The 25,559-nt window shown below is 39.8% G+C and overlaps 1 protein-coding gene across 6 annotated transcripts in view; it reads left to right on the top strand.

Annotated features, from left to right (window-relative positions):
- The first annotated feature begins 226 nt into the window (after positions 1-226).
- Positions 227-25,559, top strand: part of ptprk (protein tyrosine phosphatase receptor type K) — a 113,610-nt gene continuing 88,277 nt past the window's right edge. For all 6 annotated transcript variants that reach the window (XM_028604814.1, XM_028604812.1, XM_028604811.1 and 3 more), the window contains exon 1: positions 227-539. In XM_028604814.1, coding sequence (XP_028460615.1) covers positions 458-539 — 82 coding nt within the window. In that variant the 5' untranslated portion in view covers positions 227-457. The remainder of the gene's footprint in view (positions 540-25,559) is intronic.

Genomic DNA, 25,559 nt, shown 5'->3' with positions numbered 1-25,559 from the left:
GAATAAACATTTAAGCCTAATTTTATTGTTGAAGCTCGTCAAGGTGAAACAATAGGCTACAACCATAGACTGTTATATGGCTACAACACATTCTTCTAATTTGTGTTTTTATTTTTTTCAGTCAACTCCTACCTCGTGACGTCACACACTTTTCTCTGCTGCGCTCGCTCACCCTCCTTCTCTGCCTCTCTCTCTCTCTCTCTCTCTCTCTCTCTCGCTCCCTCACTCCGCGTGAAACAAAGTGTAGTGTCCGCGAGAGCCCGTAGGAAGCGAAAAGAGAGAAACCGGGAGAGAATGGGGCGGCTGAATCCACAACAACAGGAGGAGAAAATAACCAACTAAAGAGAGAAATAAAGAAGACAGAAGACGGAGGAGAAGAAGAAGAAGGAGAAAAGTCGCAGGGAAAACTTTTCCGGGGGAAACTGTTACAGACTCACACACGGCCACGTCTAAAATCATGGATACACTTTTCCCTGTATTCCTGGGACTCCTGTTTCTCTTTTCGGCACTTGGTAACGTCTCCGGTCAGATACCGACAGGTAAGGACAAACACAGGAGAAATAGACAGTTTGGAGTGTTTTCTGTTTGAAAAGTTTGGACTATTTTTCTCCAGCTGTGTAACGCGTAGGAATCGCTGACAGGTGTGTGTTTAGGTGCAAGAGAAAAGTTAGCCTCCGTGTTGAAAATGTATCGTCGTGTCTTGTTTTATCGCTTTGGGGCTGTTTTCAGATACCCCCGGATGCGAGACATGCAAGGGATTCGCGGAGTGAAGAGGCTTTTTGTCACAGTTTAAATGTAAAATGTTTCTAACGTTGCATTCAAGTCGTATTTAAAAGCCTGTGTGAGGTAGTCGGCTCGAGTTTGAATTCAGGCACTGTTTGCCAAGTAACCATAGGTCGGACTTACTTGCACAAATAACTACTACTGACCTAGGTTTACAACTTAGTTGCATTATTTCTCTTTGGGCTCTTATTGTGTTTTAGGACTGATGGTCTGATTTGAGGACCGAAAGCACAACAGGCTACAGTGACCAACATTCACAGCTTTTGCATGGGGTTACCGGTTAAGAGCTTGTATTCTCAGCAGAGTGTAGAGCTTGTACAGTATGGGCAAACATCGTTCAGCCGTGCAGCCTCGCGAGCAGCGCATGGATGGAGAAAAAGTTACTCTGTGCACGGAGATCACCCTTATAATAATACATCATGAGATTACCCCCTAATAACTAAAACATTCACCTATATAGTGTCACAGTAATGACTTTGTTATGTCTGTTTATCACAGTGATCTTGTGCTTTATGGTGTTTCCATCGTGTGATTCAGTGCAGTCATCTAAAGCATTCAGCAATTAGTTTGACTCATATTCTACTACTTATTCTACATTCGTAGCCTACTAATGTTTTTTTTTATATGGTGTAATTCTCTATAGTCTGTGATGCATTTCAACTCTTACTACAGGACTGGGACTATTTTGTACGGGGCAATGGTCGGTTCGGCTCGCAAGCTCCGTGAGCTTTTCGGTCTTTGCAAACCAAATTATCCTCTTCTGCTCCATCTTTATTCGCGCTGCATGCAATAAAACCTAATGGTTGGAAATATAGCCTCTAAGCTGATCGCCTCTTTTGATTAAATGGGTTTGGTCCTTTGCACCGTGTGATTTAACTTTAACGAGAGAAAAGATGAAGAGGATCAGTTACTATGTCTGAAGCCCCCAGTTTCATCTTTTTACAAATTGTAACTCTGTGAAAATGTATGACGTTAGATGTGATTTTATATGGACTATCTGCAAGGAGGGATGGCACCTAAACTTAAAATAGACCATAGCTCAACTACATGCAACCGTGTGCATTCCCAGTGTTTAGTAAATAAAACGTCCGTGAAATAACACTCTTCCTTTTTATATTTTTCGGGATGCGTTGACACCTTTTCTCCAGGATTTAAACAGTAACCAGCATCGCAAAGTGCGTCGATCTGCTCCCCTTTAGTCCGTCTATAGTCTGCAGAAACACGTATGCACTCCGAGAAGAAGAAATAAACTGCCACAGCGCTGCTTGATGCGCTCCGGGACCATGCCAATGCAAAAGTCCTATAGCGAAGTTATCATGTAGCCTTGTTGCTGGTGCAGAACTGATCGGACGCGGAGAAAACAAAAAGTCCGTATATTTTCTGCAGCTCTCGGTGTCCGCACAGGCAAACTCTCAGTACCTGCTGTGTCTGTCTGCGTGGCCGCTGTGCGTTTTATTTCCGCATTCAGCAGTTGTTCGTCTCTGAACTCCAACACGCGCGCGCGCGCGCGCGCACACACACACACACACACACACACACACACACACACACACACACACACACAGACTCACACAGCTGTTAGAAAGCTGACCTCCAAAATAAAAAAAGCCATATATGGCTGGAATAAAGGTCACATCAAGCTCCATTTAAGTGGAAATATAACCAGAAATAGTATAAAGCCTTGTTATTCGCTTAAGATTGTTAATGATTTGCATAGAAATTACACATTAATTACGTCTTCATCTGTTAACGTTTTTATTACCCCCCCCTTCTCCCCAGCCCTGCACCCTGTAACTACCCCCTCCTCCCCTCCCTTGTGGCCATTTGGCCCTCTGGGTAAGAAATGTGTGGAATTTCTTTGAGGCCTCTGGGAATCGAGTGCTGTTAATTAGCAAGTAAATACTAGTGACTGGATGCTGCTTTAAAGATATTGGGAGGTGGGCAATCATTAGTTTGGAAATGGGGTTGAATAAAAGAACTTGCAGTTGATTGTGTTGCGGAATAAAAAAAGATTAGATAAAACCAAGCAACATTAACAGTCATTTTAGTAAATCAGATGCGAGGAAAAAGACTTTAATTGCAATCAAAGGACCCAGTTCTTAGGGATAGATATGTTATCGCCATGCCCTTTTCTGTATACACTGTGAATCCTAATTGATGACAAATTGCAGAGTTGAAGAAGACTTTTCATTTATCACACTTAAAACAAAGCGCTTGCATTTAGTGCAAAGATAGTTGCAGCACAGGCTGGATTTTCACAGTTGTTTCAATCACTGACTGCACTTTTAAAATGTTAAACTGATGAGGCTGATAGGGTTAATAGGCAGATCATTAACGCAGCCAGTGTGAACTGTCACTGCGCAAAAAGTGGGGATTTTTTGGATCAGGAGCCAAGAATGAAGGAAATCACAGAGCATTACAGGAGAGATTTGTGTTGTGCAGCATCAGTAGCCGTTGCTCTCAGAAATCAAGGACAAGGACAAGAAAAAAATCAGTGGCAAGGATTTAAAACTGTCCATCACATTTGAACAAAGTCACTTTGAGACGATTTTTCTCTAAATGTGTCTCGTTTCTTTCTTCATCTTCTAGTTTCCCATTTAGAAAGTCAAACTATAAATTATGGCATTTATATAAATCCGTCTCTCCCTCGTCTCTTCTTATCACGCTGTTTTGCTGCAGCTTTGTTTTGGCCTATCTCTTACAAAGTCAGCGCAATAAATGTGAACGAGTGTAACTGAGTTTATGTAAATTTGACAACTTTCTAAATCTGTCTCCTCTCTGATCGAGCTGTGACATAGATTCAAGGCGTCTTTAATCTTAATGAAGTGAAATAATTGTTTTCCATTAGTGTCTCCAGACGAATTAGACGGCGGCCGTTGCTACTGAACACCAAATCTGAGCTGGTTTAATTATAATTGTAAATTATTTTAGTATTTTGAACATTAGAACCAAGTTGGTTTAATTATAATTACTTTTCAGCTCCATTTGGAAGATCAAATAGAATTGTGTGTTTTCCCCCCGAAAGGCGAGAGAAAGAGAGTGATAGTGAAAAGAGGAGAGGAGGAGGGGGAAAAAAAAAACAAGAAATGCAACCAATGGTTTTTGGCCGTGGGCATCTCTTCCACTCAAGAGACTGTGAAAACGGCAGGGGGTGTGTGTGTGTGTGTGTGTGTGCGCACGTGCGCGTGTGTGTGTGGAGCAAATGTGTGTGTCAACTCATGTGTGTTGCTGTCACTTAAAGAGAAGGAGGGAGGCCGATGCTTTTAAGCCCTCTGGAGTACAGTGGTACAAAGATGAGCTTGTGAAATGTTTGCCTCTCATTGTATGTAGATTCATGTGAAAATGCCTCCTCATTCTACTCGTGCCATTTAAAATGGCACCAAATCAAAAGGCTGTTTTATTTATTTTCTCTTTAAAAGTAATGCTTCAGTCCGCTGTCCATCTTAATGTCTTCTCTTCAAATCAAACGCCACTTTGCCCAGAGCCAATCTGTTTCCACGGATTTCAATTCAGTGATAGATTTAAAAAAAAAAAAAAAAAAAAAAAAAAAAACATCTCTTTGAAAGTACTGGCTCATGTCTTCAGTCGTTTGGGGATGAAGTCTGTGCGCACACAAGCGTGTGTGTGTAAAATGTAATTCATCTGTTGAGAGAATTCATTAGCTAATCCCTCATTAGACTGTGTGTGTGTGTGTGTGTGTGTGTGTGTGTGTGTGAATTAATTTGAGGGTTTGTGTTGAAAACGGAGCTAGTGACGGTGCAACCTTTTAGCCTCTTGCTGTTGTTTGAGTGTTAAGAATAAGGGAGAGTGAGGACATGATTGACACAGGTTGGGATTCAGGTTTCCATACATCAACATGCTGTGCAAAAACTGAATAGTATGCTTTGATAGTCTCAGGAAAAAAATCCAAAATCAAAAAAACAAAATATTACTCGTTGGACGTTTCCATTGATTGATTGATTGATTTATTTCTGGATAAAGACAAATAAAAAACAGTAATCCAAAGGATAACATGCTGAAGTAAAATACTTATTTCCAGCACGGTCCTTGGTGTTTCACATGTAAAACAATATACAAAAAGCAAACAAACCATTATGGAAAGACATAAAATATGGAGGAGGAAATTGAAATCACGTAAAAAAACAAACTAAATGAAAAACAAAAAATAATAATATAAATGCTACACAAACTCACCAATTTATCAATAAATATTGACCTTATTCCATAGAACTATCTTTATGATGATTAAATTATTGAGATAGAATTTAGAGCTGCAACTAACGATTATTTTCATAATTGTTTACCTGCTGATTATCTTCTTGATTAATCATGTAGTCTATAATAGACCTTAAAATTATAATTGATTCATTAATTAGTTGATCCATAGAGAATGAATCTTATCAACCTATTTTGATAATCGATTTATTGTATCAGTTCACTTGAGTTTTAACATTCACTTGCTATTCCATTGCTGTTTTTCACGATTGTAAACTAAATCTCTTTAGGATTTGAACTGTTGGTCGGACAAATTAAGCAATTCATTAAATTAAATTAAGCAGGCGTCATCTTTTTGACATTTGGTACATTACAGAATTACGTGAGCACATTAATCGATAATGGAAATAATTGTTAGCCGCAGCCCTAGTCTACAAGGTGTCAGAGAACGCTACCATATTTATCATCCGTACTAGAAGCAGCGTGACATGGAAGTGGAAGAAGCAGGTACTGCAGCATCAAGGTGTCTTAGAAAAATCTATTTCCATCAGCCTTTATTGCATCTTGTCTTCTTTGATATCGCATTTTCATTTCCGACAAGCTTATAATCAGTATTTCAACTTTTCTGGTGCTTCCATTCAGGCAGTTTATGCACAATTTGAAAATGTACATAAAACAGGCGGATAGAAATGTACCTAATGTTATGGTCAAGATTAGCCTTTCAATACAGTTACGTGATGGGTGTAAATCAGTCAGCGAGCAGGAAGTGAACCAAGAAAGTGTAAAAGTCCCATTGCAAATGAAGGGAGGCAGTGCGGTCCAAAACAAATCCCAATCCCTGAAATATCACATCCCTGATGAATGATGGTATTAGTCCAGTATCATCAATCTCTGCAGTGCCCTGTTCAGCTCTGGTCACAGCTGTCAGTACAAGGGGGCCTAGAAACACCCTGCTGCCTCACATACACACTCATATACACACACTTACACACATGGCTGGCTAATGACAGATTAAGTAATCAACACTCTCAGCTGATTAATTACATTACAGTGCATACGCACACACACTCTCTCTTTCCCTCACACTCGCACAGATGTGAGCAGCCCTAGTACCAGTTGTGTAGTCTGTGTGGTGATAATGATATATGTATGGAGACATTGTGTGTGTGTGTGTGTGTGTGTGTGTGTGTGTGTGTGTGTGTGTGTGTGTGTGTGTGTGTGTGTGTGTGTGTGTGTGTGTGTGTGTGTGTGTGTGTGTGTGTGTGCGCGCGCGCGTGTGAGAGTTTGTGTTAGGAAACGTGCAAGTCAACAGATTGTCCTCCCTACTTTTGATACAGATTTGTGTGTGTTATGTCAAATGGGAGGTTATATTTTCATTAGTATGTGTTTTCATATATTTTATATGATTTCTGAAGCTGTTGGTGCATTTGGTTGCTACTGTTAATCAAACTTAAGGCAAGGCAATTTAGGCAAGATATTTTCTACAACATGCTTTGCTTTCATAGCCAATAGACATAATATACAACACCAGACTTCTCTAATGTTGTCCAAACACAAACAGCCACACAATAACTGTGTCTATATAAAATACAATCTAAAATGGGCAAAATGATTTGTCGGTCTGTTCAGAATAAGTAAATAAAAGTATGTATAAAAGAGGAGGTTTGGTGTTAGCTTTTGATACTGGACAGTTTTTGATACTACAGTTTTCGTGAGACGGTCCTGATCTGGCGAGCTCCAGTTTTCCACTCGCAGATCAGTCTGGCATCTTGAGGCAGAGAAAATTTGGAGCCGTTCGCCAAACGACCGGGCCAATCAGCGTTGGTTTTGAGGTGGGTTAGGTGGTGATAGACAGATGGTTTATCCAATCAGCTAACCAGTATTTTCAGACAGCGGTAGCCCTAATTCTGTTAGCCGCTCGCTAATGCTTTTTTTTTCCTGGATGCTTCTTTTGGAATATGGTCCGGGAACCTGAAATGGTGCCTTTTATTCCTAAATTCTCGTTACACAAACGGCAAATATCCTTTACCGTCATGTTGCTTACATGCTGAGCTAACGAGCTATGCTTTGCCTGCAGCAGCAGGGGTAGCCTGGCTTGTGGTTGTATTTTCATACGCTTCGTGGATCTGGTTGGTTGATTTGGCCCGTCTATCACCAACATAGGTGATAGACAGATGGTTCACCCAATCAGCTAACCAGTATTTCTGCCCCTTCCCAAAAGTTCTCCAACGGAAAGTTCCCAGATGGATATGCCGAGCAAATGCGAAGCAATCCATCTGGCGGAGTCAGGTTACTATGGACACACTACCAAAAAAAAGTATTGATGTTCAATAGCTTCAAGTCATTTTTCAAGCAAATTACCAAACAGTCTTTAGTTCCAGCTCCGCAATTGTAAGGATTTTCGTCTTTTCTGTTTTACGTAATGTTAAAATGATTATATTTTGGTCATAATAAAGAAAATAATTGTTAGTTGCCGGCTGCCGCCCTGCAACTGAGAGGGTAATAGTCCTTTGTGGATCCATAGAGATACAGTATGTTCAATCTTAAAAAAAAAACACAGCTTTTCTCTTGTGTATGTGACTATACACCTGTGCATGCTATCCAATCTAACTCTGTCTTATTATTCTCTGCTATGCTTCTGTTGGACCCAGCTCACATGGGGCGCGCTGAGAAGGGTGAGTGGCCAGCCAAGAGCTGAGCTTCATCTGTCATCATCGTCGTCTTTGTCGTAGTCTTTAGTGCCGTCATCGTTAGCCCACCATCTTCACCTTAACTGTCACTTAGAGTTCTCTTTTCAATGTGTAGACATCCGTTGTTGTGATCTAATTACTTTTTCTTCTCATCCAAAGTCATTCCATTTTTTAACCGATGTGTCTTTACTAACTATTTACCATTTAGACTCAATGCTCATTTATAGTTCTTAATGCACCTGATAAGCAATCTCACCTTTACACACCAGTACACCATCTTTTGAAATACTGCTAACACCTTATTAAGCCAGTATTGATGTGCAGTGATATTTAGACTGTATGAAAATGTTTAGTATATCATGAACTATTTGATTGTCGCTGGAACTGTTATGTTAAATGTCTAAATAGTTTCAGTGCGTCATAGAGATTTGTCGACAGCTACGTATTTGCTCCCAGGGAATAATTTCTACAATGACTAACATGATTTTAATTGATAGCATATTTAAAGTGCTCCTGCTGGTTTGCTGTTGTCTGTCTTTGTGTGACTCTGCCAACCTGTCTGTTTGTTAATCTACATGCCATTTGTCTGTGTGTCTCCCCTGCTGTGTTTGTCTGTCTCTGTCTGTCACCGTGTAGCTAGACAGCTGTCGGGAGGTTTGAAGTTTCCAGGTGCTGTTTGTTTAGTTGAGCCTGGTCTTTAATAAAGGAGCTCTGAGAAACTTTGTTCCTGCTGTAGCCGACCACACCTCTTCTTCTTCTTCTTCTTCTTTTTCTTCTCTTCTAAATGTCCACTTTAATGACCACATATCCTCTCACACATATCCTCTATCTTACCTCCCCCCTATGTCTTTCTCTCTTTCACATTTAAACACTCACAGCGGATGGTTGTTAATGAGGGAGTTGTTTTTTTGTTGTGAAAGTGACAGGTTCGTAAATATACACCACAGATATTTCACACTGCAGAGACTTGCAGAGAGATCACTGTGTAGTGGATTTTGGTATCCCACAAGGCTTTGCTCTGACAAAAATCAAAGCAAATATGATGTTTATGTGTTTTATTTGCAAAAATCAAAGGCAAATAAAAATCGACAGTGAAGGTCACATTTTGGTTAATCCTTTAAAACTGAAAAAAATAAGCTTTGATTTCTTTTTTACATTTTGGTTTTGTATGTGTGTCAGAGTCAAACAGGATTTGGAGTGCTATGCTCCAAAAGGCAAATTATTTAATACAAAAATAATAGAAACCTAATGAAAGCCCAGCGAGGCAGAAATACTGCCAGTTCACATTAAGCAGGACAGGTTTTTGAAAGTGGTTTTGGCAGGTTCTACATCTGCTCTCACTAATCTCCATATAAAATACTCAGTCCCTGAGACAGGAGGTGTTTGTAACTACTTGTATTGCTCTGTGAGTTCTTACCTGATAGTTTGTAGATGAGGTAGAAATTAATAAAGGTGTAGTGTTTTTAAAGGATATGGTTCGATTTAGTCCATCTGTAATTTGATTTGGTTGATTGGCTGTAGATTTACCACATATCTCCATTCATTTCTAGTTTATAGGGACAAAATCAACTTAGATGCAAACCCCTTAGAAAGCCAGTTCTGTAATGTTACTATAATATATTGAAAAACTCATGACTCCAAAGAAGGGCCGAGATCTGATCATAGTATATTCACATCCTCCAGCTCCAGTCGAGTTTAAAAATTTCCCTTCAGAATTCAAATCCCACTGAGCTTCTTTCTAAAATGGAACATTTGGAAATATCCAAGCTGTCTTTCTGTGTTCTCTTATGCTATACGTCAATAACCTTTTTTGTAGAAACATGAGCTATCTAAGTAAGTGAACTTACTATCCAAACAATCCAATCAAATGATTTATTTCCACTAATAAACAATTATCATAATGATTCAATTCACAGTTCTATCCAGTAACATGAATATAATAATAAGAATGATATGCAGTTAGCCATAATGGCCGTTCCCAGTGGCTACTTTCTGTGTATACTTTCGGTCACACTCAGAGACAAGCCTTTGAAATGAGTCATGTAAAACAAATCATGTTTATTTGGTAAGCTGTAGGAGGCTTTTGCAACTTACCTTGATATGTTGTTTTGCGCAAGTCCTGCACTGCAGGAAACTCTGCTATTAATAGCACAAATTAACTATAATACTATTATGAAGGTTAGTGTCAACCTTGGGGCAGAAACGTTACACTAAATCTCCAGTTTTCCTGTAACCATTGTCCTGCCTTTTGGGTAAATGTTTGACGATACTGGGGTCAAGCCAAACCACAGAGAGTGTTGGGGAATTCTGGTGACTCAGTTGGCTAAAGTGTAACTCAGAGTCCTAGCTTAAAATCTGTCCTTTCACTAGAGCTGGGCGATATGGAGAAAATCAAATATCACAATATTTTTAACCAAATACCTCGATATCGATACCGCAACGATATTGTAGTGTTGACTATTGGTGCTTTCACAAAATATTTACACAATGAGATTTTAGATCAGTAATGTGGCTATAATGAGTAAGTGGGTAAAGGCAAATAATAGGACAGCTAGAACAGTCTGGTAAGTTCAGAAAATGACATCACTTTACTGCAGCCTTTAAAACCAGGAAAAGACAACACTTAGGCCATATCACGATATCCGAAAACTAAGAAGATATATAGGCTCATATCACGATATCGATATAATATCGATATATTGCCCAGCTCTACCTTTCACACTTTTTTTTTTCTCACCCTCTCTTGTCTTTCTCTACTATCAACTACCTTCTAAAGATAAATTGCTCAAAAACTTTCTTTGAAAGGAGAATTTAAATAGGAAGATTATTTGAAGTATGACTTTTTAGTGTCATTGCTGGGGCTAATTTTGTTACCCTCAAGCTCCTTAAAAACACTTTAGACAAATTAAGATGACAGTTCAACAAATCAAAGTGACCGCTAACATTCAAATTTGTTTAATACAGAAACAAAAGCTCTTTGTTTTGTTTTTACTTTAGGCATTGGTTTGTCTGTATGTTGAGTAAATGTGACAATGAAGCTGTGTGTGTGCGTATGTGTGTGTGTGGACTGGGTGTATAGACTTGGCCAAAGGGCTCTTGTGTATCTGTTGTGTTTGTAGCTATAGGCAGTGGCTGAAGTGGTTTCCATTAGTCCAGTTAAGACGACATCTGTCATGAAGCTACACACACAGACACACACACACACACACACACACACACACACACACACACAAAAAAGTAGCCATAAGCAATCTCTGTGCAGTACACCATAGCAAGTCTCATTCCTGATCTCTGTGTGTAGTCTCATGATAAAATCCCAGAGGACATTCTGCTACAGTCACTTTCAGCCACAGTATGTTCATCCTGATATCTAAAAGGACACTATTTTTACTGTTCTTACACTCCTTTCCAATAACTCTCTCCTCCGCTCTTTAAGCTGATTTTAGTTCAAGAGCTGTAAAAAGCTTTCGAGATATATAAACCCTCCTCTATCGGTGTATGTGTTTGAATCAGGGGCTCACAGACAGATGACCAGTCCATTAAGATTATCATCTCCATCCCCTGCCATGTATCTTCACATCACCACGATGCTGGTCCTCTGTCTGTCTGTGTAAGCGGAGATTTAAATCTTCTATCAGATTATGCAGAGCAACCTTTTTTTCTTTTTTTTTTAATGTTACACAGTTTTTTTTTTTTTTTTTTTTTTTTTTTTAATTTGTCTGTCTGCCATCCTAATCTGTCCTCTGGTCTATCTGTCTGTCAGCCCACCTGTGTGTGTCCCTGCTGCCTGCAGATGACTAGATGACTGCAGACACATGGCCAGCCTGACAGCATTTGCGTACATGTACACGCATCTACAGTCAATCACTCCAACAGACAGGCTCTGTGTGGGAGTTTGCAGACAGACATTTAAATGTTGAACATCTGTCTGTCAGGTTTCTGGTTGGTCCTCTGCAGCCTTGATTTCTGTCTCTGGCAAAGTCATATATATATATATATATATATAATTTACTCGTGGTGGTGGGTGGCGCAGGATACCTAATCCACTGGTTAAGATTCTGCCGAATCCGAAACTGAATACTGAATCCTACTCCCATCCTCAGTCCATTAACACAGTAAACACATTAATGAAGTAAACAACGTCCACAGCCTCCAAAATAGTTAAATGTATAACCGAGGGTTTCTTATATCGTCTAGACTCAGGTTTGGCTTTAAAATAAAGACACGGGCTTCCAATGCCGGAACCAAGACGGCACAGCACACCTCACTTTATTCCACCCCAACACACAGTCAACCGTCAGAAAATACAGCACTTTATTCACTTCCGTTTTTCCATTTTGTTTGGCACATTTTCGTTAACCAGTTTATGATGAAGGCATGTTGGGTGGGTGAAATTAGAAAGCTAACATTAGCTAACGAGCAGCAGTTGCTCCGCTCCCACTGTAGGGAGACTCCGAGAGAACAGCTGACAGCCCGGGAGAGTCTGTCTGGTTAGCACAAGTTTTTAGCTGTGACTGTCCTTCCTTTGCCGTACCTGGGGTTGCTGCGTTTTTGTCTGCTGTTTGTGGATTCCTTCATGCGTGGCTTATATTCTTTCGGATGTTTCATGCGCGGGTGTTTTGGCAGCGGCGATGTAGTGTGTTGTTTGGGGTCCTTGCCGCCGCGGGACTGGCCGGTGTTGCGGGTTGGGCGTGTGGCTTGGCTTGGGTCGCTTTCTTTTGGCTGGGGGGGCTGCCGGGTGGCACTTTTTCTGCTCGTAAGTTCCATTTTCACTTTCTCACATTCACTTACTACATTGAATGGTCAACCAGCGTAGCGTGCGTGGTGCAAGCATAGGCTTCGGTTCGGTGGAAAAAAATTCTACGGTTTGGCAGAAATCGAATCCCGTCAAAAAGCCCAATATTCGGCCAAATCCGAACCCGAATCCTGGATTTGGTGCATTCCTACTCAAGACCAATGTCTAGCGAGAAACAAAACTGATCTCCATGATGCTTAATATGTCTTTTGAGCTTGTAAATAGCTAGTTAATATATGATGGTCATTAACCTTTGTTTTCTGCAATAATAATTCTTCCCCAATTCATGTTTGATATTGTTTTCCACTTGACTGATATAGATGTTTTACTGAGAGCTGAGCCCAATGACTCAAAATTTAAGTAAAATAAAAGTGATGAAACGTTAATTAACCAAGTGATTGATAGCAGGTGAATTAACAACAAATTTTAATATTGAGTAACCGTTTAAGTTATTTTCAACCCAAAACGCCAGAATTACTGCTTGGTAGTCTTGAATGGGCCTTTGCAACTGCAATGTATACGTCTCGGCGGGGGGTCGCAAATGATGTGTAAACATCATAGTATGTTACTGGCTTACAACAAAATTAACATATGCAGCACCACCAACAGCTTCAACTGACAGTTGGGACAGGCCAGTTAATACCTTCAAACATTCAGCGTTTCTGATTTATTTCCATGCATTCATGGAACTAAACAATAGTTTTTCCACGTTTTCTATAGATTGTAGCGTCAGGACACCTACTGAGACCGTATTTTCCCAAGTCACTTCTGTTTTTAGGAAAGCAGCACTAAACAAATGTTTTTGAATGGTGCAAACAATGTGTCCTTTCCACTGGAAGTGTTAAGAAGGCAGTGAAATTCCCACACCGCTGTAGAGCAACATGTGAACCAAAAAAAACCACCAAAATAGGACATTCATTTTCATCAGGGGTAGCTGTGAGATTCTTACTGTGAAAGTATTTCACCTTCTTTATGTTGATACGGACTAGTGCAACACACACACACACACACACACACACACACACACACACACACACACACACACACACACACACACACACACACACTCTCCCCAGCAGTGTTGATACTGTACAGACTCCACCGTGTCTGGTGGAGTTGAGCGAAATCAGTCAGTTTAGTCAAACAAACTCTCCTCTCCTCTCTTTTTTTTTTTTTTGCTAAACATATCCAAACTACTCCTAACGGTTATTTTACCTCATTCCCCTCTTCCAGTCCTCTTCCCTCCAGTTCCTTGGAATTTATGGCCCGCTAGCCTAAACAAAGCAACACAACGTTTATCAAACCCTCCCCCTTTCTCATGTTCTCCTTATTCCCCCTTTCTCCCCTCTCGTCCTTCTCCTCCTCCCACTCCCCACCTCCAGCTCCCCCTTTTTCCCCCCTCTTCATCCTACCTCTCTCCCCCTTTTCTTAGTGTTTCCCCCTCCAAAGACCCACAACAAAATCAAGGGTGGGATTTTGTGTTCCCAAATCCAGCCTGAATGGTGTTGAATTACAGGGATTAAGTGCATAGATTATGTTTAAGGTGGAAATTGTAATTGTTAAAGGAGCTATACACATAGGAGTTACATGGGTACACGAGGAACATAAGAATAATACAGTTTAAAAGTGAGTTTGATTTAAAATTATTGTTACTTATTATAACTGGACAGTAAGCCTCATTTATTGAATCACAGACATAATGAATCTCTTACTGACCTAAATTTACTCATACTGCAATTTTCAATAGCTACAAACGCACTGACATCCAACCCGAGGTTCAACCAACGAATCAGCCAACAGCCCAGTGTCCTAAGTAAGTAAGACAACATGAGAAAATAAATACACAAATGTAGAAATTTAGGATGACTCTGCTAATTATTTTCTTGATTAATTGATTACAAATACTAAAAAATGTCCATTACAATTTCCTAAAGCCCAAAGTGAGGTCCTCTGATTGCTTGTTTTGTCCAACCAATAGTCCATAACCCAAAGATATTCAATTTACAATGATATAAAACGGATAAAAGCAGCACATTCTCACAGTTGAAAAGCTGGAACCAGTTTTTAGGAAAACTTAAAGTAAAATAAACAAAAAATACTCAATTATAGCAACAAAAGTAAGCGTACTTTACTTCAACCATTGCCAGTTGATGTCAGTTAGTATAGCTGCCAAACAAAACAAGGATTTTAACGGATAGCTCAAAAAAACTAAATAACAGATTCTTCTCTACAGTGTCATGCTGGCACAAAACATTCTCCCCCCTCTTTGGTATCACGTCAAGGCCTCTCTCTCTCCTTCATTTTCTGTATCTTGCTTTCTTTCTTACCCACTTTCTGGAATGCTTTTGTTAGTGTTTTCTCTCTGCTCTGTTTTCAGTTCAGCCAGATTAACTTTGACTCACACTTGCCCCCCCCCGAATATAAGTCTGTCGCTTTGTATTAAGTGGCTAGGTTAACTGTCACTATGTCTATATTGGGCCAAAGGTAAATAAAGTGTCTGTGTGTGCATCTCATTTGTGTGTTTGTTTTGTGTGTGTGTATCAGCCAAGCGAGCTGTCTTGTTGGAGTAACGGTTAGCAGATACAACTCTACCTCCCCATGACATAAACTGTCTCTTATACTCATCCTCACATACACAGACACACATACAAACGCATGCACACAATACTACCTTAACACACAGCGTCGCTCTGTCTTGTAGGCTTAGTCTCTTGCTACAAAGTGAGCTATATGAAGTTAAGTACAGGCTTGAAACAGAACTGCTGCAGTCTGAGAGTTCTCAATGGGGATTCTTTAGATGAAAAGCTCCAATGACAATCTCTTTATTGTAACCTTCAAGTTTCTGTATGATCATTAGCCAGCGATTTCCCCCAAAGTACATGACCAATGCAAAAATAGCTAATCTAGTTGTAATCTAGTTGTGCCAGAGTCATGTTACCCAGGGGCCTTTTTCACTAAAGTGATTTGCAAGCCAATTACAGATAAATTTGCATGTCCCACAAGGCTCTCGTATGCTCATGCATAGGTCACAAGCATGGCATGAGGCGTGAGTTTCCATTGGCATGTTTATGTCAAAGACTACAACAGTAAAAAGGTGCAGTCAAGCAACAATTCCTGCAACTTCAATTGAAGCCCATTCAACTGACCGATTCAAGGATATGGTTTCTGTTTCGGTGTGAACTCAGGCTAGCTCCGTTAGCAAATTAGCCAATATAAACAGCATTGTGTTTGAAAATGGTCTCTATTTACCTTAAACTGCAGCATTGCTCTCATTCACTGTTTTAAAAGCTTTTGATCATCTGCTCATATTTATTCATCACCCACATCAGAATCATGATGTCACATCCTTTTCCAGGAAGTGCTGAGTAACTTTGTTAGGTGAAAGCTAGTCTCGGTTTGCCAGACCTTCCTCCACAGCGCTGCAGAGGAGAGTGTGGCTAGTCCACACAGCCTTCCGGGATGGGAGAAAAACGTGCTCTGGTTAATTTCTTTAAACCAATCACAATCGTCATGGGCGGTGCTAAGTGCCGGACAGAGCCACGGTGCCGCTGCAAAATAGCCTTGGGAAGGAACTTGATTTGGTGGAACATGTGTACATTTAAAAGTTGTTTTATTCGTGCAACAGAAAACTCAGGTTGGACAGATGGTCTAGCTAGCTGTTTCGATTTACCCTGCAGAGATCTGAGGAGAAGTTAACCATAGTCCTCAGAAATCCACCAGAGTTTAGAATTCCAACACAAAGAAAGTCGAAGGTAACGGACATCCGGCGGAATTTCCGGCGACACCGGAGCAATCCTGGAAGTGAAACGTCGTGGGTACAGACTAGATAAAAACTCATTTGAAGTTTGAATGTTGATTTGATTGGGGGTCAGTTTAATCAAGCAGCAACCTTGGAATTATCATTAGCTGTACTTAAGAGTTACCATAACTCACATTTAAATTACTGATGTTGTCATTGGACTGTATAAGCAAAATACAGTGACATCCCTTATTTTGACAATTGGCTACACAGAAACTTAGATGGAGGAAACCGAAGAGAGCTTTGGATGCAAACGTTTAGATTTGACACATTTTGAAAAACCAAGTGTTCAGTGTCCTATTTTACATATAAACAGCGATTCAGATGTATGCCGTGGCTTCGTTAAGTACTACTTTGTACTTGTGACTTTGCTCTTGAGCAAAGCACCTAACCTTTGACGGATCGAGTGGCACTGCTGCAGTGGTCACCAGCAGAAACCTGTAGTTACAGTGGGACCGCTCCCAAGCGTGTAACCTTGTGAGTGTATAGCAGCATGGCTCAACACAACGTTTCCCTGGATAAATAAAGGTTAAAGTCAAGCCACGACTCTCTCTCCTTCTGCCGTTTGGTATCACACCTCCCCCCCCACCACACACACACACACACACACCAGAGGCTCACATACCTCTGGATGGAGCAAGAGAAAGTCAGCCACATGTGGTTTCGGTTAGCCACACTTTTCCCTCACACAGGCCCCAAACTAACCACTTCTACTTTACCATGGTCAAGTACATGTGTATATCCCCTGTTCAGTGTATGTCGCTGTGTGTTTGCTTGTAAATCTGCCTGTGTGTGCGCGTGTGTGCGTGCATGCATGCATTTGTGTGTGTGTGTGTGTGTGTGTGTGAATGCATGTTCCAGCCTGAGGCAGAGTCGAGTAGAACAGTGAATCAAGGTTAGTGGTCCAAAGAGAGCAAGAGATATTGAAGGAGAGAGGGGGGGGGTGACTTTAATCGAGGCAGCAGAAGTAGGAGAGGGAGTGAAAGAGGAGGAGAGCAAGTGCAGGTTTTTAGTGAGCTCACTTCTAGCTTTGTGTATGACCTAAACATAATTATTTCATCATTACTGGTGGTGATGGTCAGCTGTTGATGTTAAATTGTATCAATGTGGACTTCATAAAACGGGCCATGGGCAATGCAGGGATTTTATTTCATGTCGGCTTATAGCAAAATAATCTGCTGTTAGAGGATCTATCTTCAGTTGCTAATAATAGATCCAAGTGGATTCTCCTGTACTTGTATGGCACAACTACTGTACAACTACTGGTGGGAAACCTTAAATGCCAGTGTCAATTTTCTCAATAACGTTTTATTTGTTTGCCCTTTACACACTGACTACGTAATATTCCGGTTTTTGCCCTTATTCTGAAAAAGACGAAATTCCGACTAAGCTGTTTACATGGCTAATGAAAGTGAATATTCCACTTACCGTATATTCCCGTTTACATGTAGCCGTGCATAATACAAGTTTTTCATAGTTTACCAGCGGTGGCGGACTTGTTGGACCGTGCGAACACAGCATCCCACTTTCATTCCTAAACCAGCTTCTTGAAAAGGTCGGCGTAGGTCGGCGTACCCAAAAACCTGTTGATATCCAAGTCTTTGATAATGTTTAAAAGTAGCTGTGTTCCTTCTACTTATCGGGTCTGCAGCCTTGCAAACTGTTGGCTTGGTTGAATCCCTTTTACATACATTTTATGCATAGAATACTAAACTATTAAAATAAGTAGCAGCACTACTCTTGATACAAAGCACCTTGTATCACCAGTGTTTTTTCAATTGTTGAAATGATCTCCTATATTATCATTTAAAGTTGTTGAAGACTTGCTCTGGTTTTATCCGCAGCTCTGCCTAATAATGTCAGAAAGTGGACATATCGCTTTGGTGTATTCTATCTCTTTAAAGATGCCAGATTTCATTGAAGTTAAACTGAGCATGTTTTGAAGTTCAAACAGCTCAAGTTTAGTGATGCTTTTTCTTTTTTAGTCAGTGAAGAGTTGAAGATTTTAGAGCATTTTGTGTCTGTTGTCTTGAAGGTCCCATGGCATGAAAATTTTACTTTAGGAGGTTTTTTAACATTAATACGCATTCCCCCAACCTGCCTATGTCCTCCAGTGGCTAGAAATGGTGATAGGTGTAAACCGAGCCCTGGGTATCCTGCTCTGCCTTTGAGAAAATGAAAGCTCAGATGGACCTCATAAGGAATCTTCTCCTTATGAGGTCATAAGGAGCAAGGTTACCTCCCCTTTCTCTGCTTTGCCCGCCCAGAGAATTTGGCCCACCCATGAGAGAGAGACATCATGGCTTTCAAACGAGATAAGTGGCAGTTGGTCAAGGCCACACCCCCACCCTCCACCTTGCCCCCCCTCTCCTCCTCAATAGCTATGGACACCAAAATGGTACATACTAAGGAAAGCTCATTGTGGGACTGGCTCTAGTGGCTGCAATTCTGCACCAAGGCTGAATTTCAGGAAAGAGACTTCAGATACAGTATTAGGAGACCACTAAGGTCTATATAAAAGAGACTTCAGATACAGTATTAGGAGACCACTAAGGTCTATATAAAAGAGACTTCAGATACAGTATTAGGAGACCACTAAGGTCTATATAAAAGAGACTTCAGATACAGTATTAGGGGACCACTAAGGTCTATATAAAAGAGACTTCAGATACAGTATTAGGGGACCACTAAGGTCTATATAAAAGAGACTTCAGATACAGTATTAGAGGACCATTAAGGCCTATATAAAAGAGACTTCAGATACAGTATTAGGGGACCACTAAGGTCTATATAAAAGCATCCAAAGAGCACCATGTCATGGGACCTTTTAAATATATGAACACAAAAACATACACAAAGCTTTTGCTTTTTTGCCTGTTCTTTGCATGTTTGCATGTAAAAAAATGTAAAAAAAAAAATAGTTTGTTCTATATTTAAAGTTTATATGATGAGTTACTGTAAAGCTACTGAATATGTAGCCCTCTCGTCTGGGATTTCTCAGAAAATGAGTCACATTAATAATATTGCCTGGTTTTTCTTAGAATCACAAAATCCAACTTGCAACCAACGCATTAAAAGAGTGCAAAACCTTCACATGCTTGTGAAAACAAATTGGAAAGACAAACGTCGTCTAAATGACACTGTGAACAAAGAGTGGGCTTGACGAATACAGTTTTCCACGTTTTTTTCACTCCATGGCTGTTATGACAAACCCACTCTGTCCTGACTTGGTAAGTGAATTGTGAATTATTTTTCTTGGCTGCTGTGATATGAATTTAGTGTGTTATTAGAGTATAATGAAGCATGGTTTAAAAACGTAATGTATCTTGGGACTATGATACAATTTTTCTTTGTTGGCTTTTTCAGTATGCCAATTTAGAAAGCTTTCTCTGTACCTTTTTTATATGTGTGTTCAAAGAAGATTTGTAAACGTGAAAAATCATCTTATGAAATTGTTTTAAAGCATCGTTGTCTGTTTTGAATAATGTGTAAAATATGAGCACAACAGAAGTGAAATAGATTTTTTTTTTTCAAGATTTTGACCATGAACAGTGGCAGCATTTCTAGTTGCCATATACTGAATCAGATCACCTTAAATTCATGAGCCCCGTAAATGGAAATTGAATCCAGTGATGAGGTCGCTGCTGAACATCAGTGCTAACAACCAGGGTAGTATTGCTACCAGTCGGTTTTCATGGCTGTTAGCTTCGCAAAGTTGCAATTTCTTACCATTTGGCAGTTTTTTTTGGGAGGTGAAGCAACTACTACTTACAATATGGCTCGACCTGCTGATATGCAGTTATACATTTTTGGATTTGCTCTACAAATTAGACATAAAAGAGCTCTGTGAGTGTTACTGTCACCAGTATTTCATCTTATAGCTTAACTTTTCCTCTCAATATACCATAGAAGTTTTATACTACACAGAATAGAACAAAGCAGAATTTAAGAAAGTAGAACAGAAAAGAGCAGGTTGAAGTAGATGTACTATTTAGATGTACGTTACAGACCCTAACCTGACCAGACTTGGACAATAAACCTGTACAAAATGGAGGAGAATGAATTGGGAGTGAATGATACAGAATACAAGTGGGCAGATACAAGTCTGTGGGAGCAAGAGCTGTTTGAAGTGTGATAAGGAGCTATGCAAGAGCAGAGCCAACCAGAGCAGACTGACACAACAAACACTTGCAGCTGCACTCTTTCATTCCTTACCTCCTCCATATCTGCTGATAACAACAGTGTAGCGAGACAGAGTGGGTGAGAGTTTTGCTGGACTGATAGGATGCAGAGCGCCTCGTCTTGTTCTGTAACAAGCAATGCCTCGCTTTCTCGTTAGGTAACACTTTGACCACCGGAAAGAGGACAAATACAAGTTGTTAACCCATATTCACAAAGACGGAGGAAGAGACTTGAGAGATGGACTTTGTTCCTTGTTCTCGTACATTTATGTTTACATTTCTAAATGGGCGAAGTCCTGTGCAGAGACTGATGGGTTTCTTCTGTGAAATCAGTCTGTTTGTCTTTCAGGGTCCTGTTTCTGTTTCACATTCTTCAGCTTTTGGCTGGAGCCGTTTCGATTAAACCAGGAAGATGTAGTGGAGGGTAAAATTACTTCAGTCAGTTGGCCCACTTCCTTTTTGGTCATCTTAATATTCAATTAAATTAAATTTACGTATGTAAAGTTAGACTAGGCAAAAGTAGTTCAAAAAGTGTTTCACCAGCTATTTGTAAATCCAATAATTATTAGCTTATAATTATTATCTTTCTACGTTCTTTTTAAACGTTTCAAACTAGTGCTTTGCTAAATGGAGTTGCACCGTTAAAACTCCAGAAATATCTTAGATAGTAAAACTTTATTTTTGTGTAAGTTAGTGTAGTGTGTCAAAAATATAGATTTTGATTCTGAATGTTTAAAACGGTTTCAATACTCATTTTCCGCACAAGATACTCTCTCTTCTCTCCAACAGCGAGTTGAAACCCACAAAGCTGCAGCGTCCAAATAGCCCCACCTCCTCTCACTCACTGGTCTCATTCACTCCGGTTGAATTAACAATTTACTTGTTATGTTTTTAGCTCATTAATGATGGCTAGTGCAGAGCTTCTGCGACTGGTTTTGGTTGACATAAGAAACAGCAGGACGGCTGTTTGGAAATACTTCAGATTTTTGGCAAATGAAGGAAAGGCAAAATATACAAGCAAACCCATATATTATATTATTTTTTTAAGGTATTGTATCAAATCTAATAATTCCAGTGTCGTGACCCTAACACTAATAAATCATTAGTGAGGAAACATCTCAAGTAAACAAGAAGTCATGATAGCATCTCAAGCTGTAACAGAACAATTTTATGGGGACTATATATATATATATATATATATATATATATTAAACTTTTATATTAAACTTTCAAGTGAAAAAGAGAGGATTCTCTGCACTTCTGCAATCCACAACAATCCAGGGCAACCAGGGCAGGACAAAACGAATTGCCGGTGCAACACAGATGGCTTCTTACTCTGATGGACTGATGAAGATGTAACCTTACATCGTAACGTTAGTCACTGTTATGCACCTTGAAAAATAAAAACTATAAAGTAAGAAGACATCTGTGTTGCACCAGCGATTCTTTTTTTACTATATATTAAACTTTGTAATATGTAGGTATGACTTTATATTATTTATATAAGCATACATGGAGAAATATATGTTCATACATTACATCAGATATCACGATATTCTTGACCAAATACCTCGATATCGATATTGCGGCAATATTCTAGGGTTGACAATTAGTGCTTTAACAAAATATATTCAAACTTAGATTTTAGATAAATAATCATCAGTAATGTGGACATAATGTCAAAGTGGGGAAAAGGCAAATAATAGAACAGCTAGAACAGTCTGGTAAGTTCAGAAAAGTACATCACTTTAAGCCTTTAAAACCAGGAAAAGACAACAACATATCACGATATCGATATAATATCGATCTATTGCCCAGCCCTAGTTGTAATACAAAAAAATCCAATCGTTAGATACCAATATCCTGATTCATATATTGTGTCTTCTTTCTTGAGTCATTCATCATAATCATAAATGGACAGAAATGAAGTGAAATAATTCTAGCTGAGAGTAACTTCAGATTGACAACATTGGTGTTTCCTGAAGTCGTACACGTGACTTTCCCTTCTAAGCACCCGTTCTTTGGTCTGTCCCATCACACATCCAGAAGCAACAAAAACAACTTGCAGAGACACAGACTGCCTTTAGATGTGTATCAATCGTTATGAAATAGATATTAATACATCCTTCTCTGTACATCTCCTGTCTTTCTCCCCCTCCTGTCTGCTCTCTCTTTTCCTCCATGTTCTGTTGCTCATTACGCCGATCACTCAACTTTCACTGACACACACACTAGTCACACCTCATTACTGACTGCACACACACACAAACACACACATACACACACACACAGAGTTTTCAGTCAGTGAACCCGCATCACTGCTTAATGTGCTGGATGGATGTGGACGCTCACTAGTAGTATGTTAAAGAGACAGAGCAACTGGCTCAAGCATGATTTTCATGTTGTTTAGTTAACTGGACGATGTATACAAGTCACTTGTTTTGACAGTTCAGACAGAGCTATAGTGACAGACAAAAATTAGCCCATCATTGTCAAAAGCCATTTAAAAAAAGAAATACCCACAGCAGTGGTGGAGAGTAACTAAGTACTTTTACTAAAGTACTGTACTTAAGGAGAAAATTTGAGGTACTTGTACTTTACCTGAGTAATCCCATATCATACTTGTTAACACTTCTACTCCACTACCTTTTAGAGGGACGTATTGACAGCTGTAGTTACAAGTTACTTTACATATTAATATTTTACAAACTATAAAATATGAGAAATCGTTTTATGGTTTAGACTATGAAATGTCAGACATATAAAATAGTAAAAATGATCTCCACCTCGACCAACTACTACATTAAAATGCTTCTTACACATAAATGCTTCAGTAATAATCTAATAATGATAAGAGAAACGTGCGTGCGTGCGTGTGTGTAAGTTCTGTTTGTCTGTCAGCCAGTAACTTCCTTGTTAGCCAGTCAGTCAATTAGTCAGTGAGGTAGGGATTAACTGAGACACACACACACACTTTTTGGGTTGTAAACAAATTTAAACTAGGAAATTGCTCGGGGATTTCCAATCTGTAGGTGGGAAGATGGAATGACTTCAATCACCACTTTATTCTTCCATCTCTTCGTCACCTCTATCTGGAAGCCTCTCGCCCTCTCATCCTTATCCCTCTTTTCCTTTATTCATCTCAGGAGGCAGCAGGAGGCTAGAGAGAGCCAATATTATGAAACGTGTAGATGGCATGTCACAACAGATCCACAGAGACAGTTTGGAGACAGTTGTACAAAAAGTGATTTATGCAGGAATTATAAAGCATGAAAAACTTTGCCTCTCTCCAAAATCACTTAACAAAACAGGAGTTTTAAGCCAAAAAGGGAGAAGCAACAAAATGAGCAGCTTGTTGTGATCTCTGTTTTTATTTATTTATTTTACCAATGCTTTATTGCTGCAATTACTGCATTCATTATGCATTCAGTGATTTGAATTGGCCTGATTGACAGGCGAGAGACAAACAGAAGAGGAGAGACAATTGCTGCACTCTGACAGAGGCCACCCTCATCTGATTCTGTGTGTGTGTGTGTGTGTGGTGTGTGTGTGTGTGTGTGTGGGTTTGCTGGTAGTGAACTCAGAGATGAATCTTAATGGCCATCATTTAACCTTTCACCCCAGTTTACACACACACAGGCGCACACATACACACAGAGAGCTAGTTTACTGGATGAGAAATGGAGTGGTGAGTGGAGTGCTGAGGATATTATATGGGGTGTGTGTGTTGAGTGTGTGTGTTGAGTGGGTGTGTGTGTGTGTGTGTGTGTTAGAGGTTGATCAGGGTCAATAGACACAATTTTTCTCTGAGCTTTGAAGGATCCACTTTATAATTATGAGAATAACTCTGTGTAGACCTGACAAGTAGCCGAACTATCGAATAATTATATTATAATATACAATAATATATTAATACTATATTGTAGGACGTTTTCATATATTGTAATGAGTTGAGCTGCAACAGTTAGTTTTTTGACTGATTAGTAACAGAAAATTAAGGGGGCAACAACAACAACTTTGATAATCCTTTAATCATTTAAGTCCTTTTTCTAAGCAAAAATGTCAAATTCACTAGTTCCAGTATCTCAAATGTGAATATTTGTATGTTTTCGTAGTCTTTTTTGATAGTCTTTTAAGTTTTGGACGGTTGGTTGGACTTAAAAGCAATATGAAGAAGTCCCCTTGGGTTCTGGGAAATTGCAATTTCATTGCATTTTCACTATTTTATACGCCAGAAACGAATAATCAATAATGAAAATAATTACTAGTTACTGCCCTTCTACAGTGTAAGAAAGGCACTTTGTAAAATGAATAGAAATCTTTCAATTAAAAAGTTAAGACGCTTCTTAAATCTTATATTAAATTGCTACACTGCTCTCTATGGGCTGAAACCTTAAAGGCTCTGACACACCAACCCGACGACCGACCGTCAGCAGAAAAAAGCCAGTCGGACCGATCAGTCTCGCCGAGTTGGTAAAAAAATGCCTCGGAACACAACGAAGTGACGCCGACTTGAGCGTACGTTCTGCGTTCAGGCGGCGCTAATCTGTATTGTCGCCCAGCTGATTGGACTAACGCGTCACGTGGGTCTGGCTTCTCCCGAATTTCAAAACAGACCATAATGGCAGCTCTTTCGGAATGCGATCTCTTGTTTTACGAAAATAGTTCACCGAAACGTGTTTCTGAAAACATTTTAAGTGAGAAATGGGCCATGCAGTTGCTGAATCTGTCTTCATTTCAGATCGACAAAGGTCAGTTTAAAAGATTTTCCCGCTCGGCATTTCCGGTAATTGGTCATTGAGTCCGACTGCCTACTGGCCGATTCAACAAGTCAAATTGGCCAAAATGAACACCGATGACTCCTCCGACTGACGACCGCACGGAACACACCAAACAACTCGTGTCACCGACCTCGCCAGACTGTCCGACGGCCGATGATCTGGTTGGTGTGTCTGCGCCTTTAGACACTTTGCACTTCTGGCCACTCGCCAGTCAGTTATGTTGCAGCTGGTGTTTCCCATCTGCAATTTAAAGGAGAAACACCTGCTTTGATGTACAAGTAGATAACAACATGTGAATTAGTTGATAGCTGTTGA

Source organism: Perca flavescens, chromosome 18, assembly GCF_004354835.1.
Source record: "Perca flavescens isolate YP-PL-M2 chromosome 18, PFLA_1.0, whole genome shotgun sequence".
Taxonomy (NCBI): Eukaryota; Metazoa; Chordata; class Actinopteri; order Perciformes; family Percidae; genus Perca; species Perca flavescens.
The sequence above is the reverse complement of the archived record's forward strand: the minus strand, read 5'-3'. Positions and strand labels throughout refer to the sequence as shown.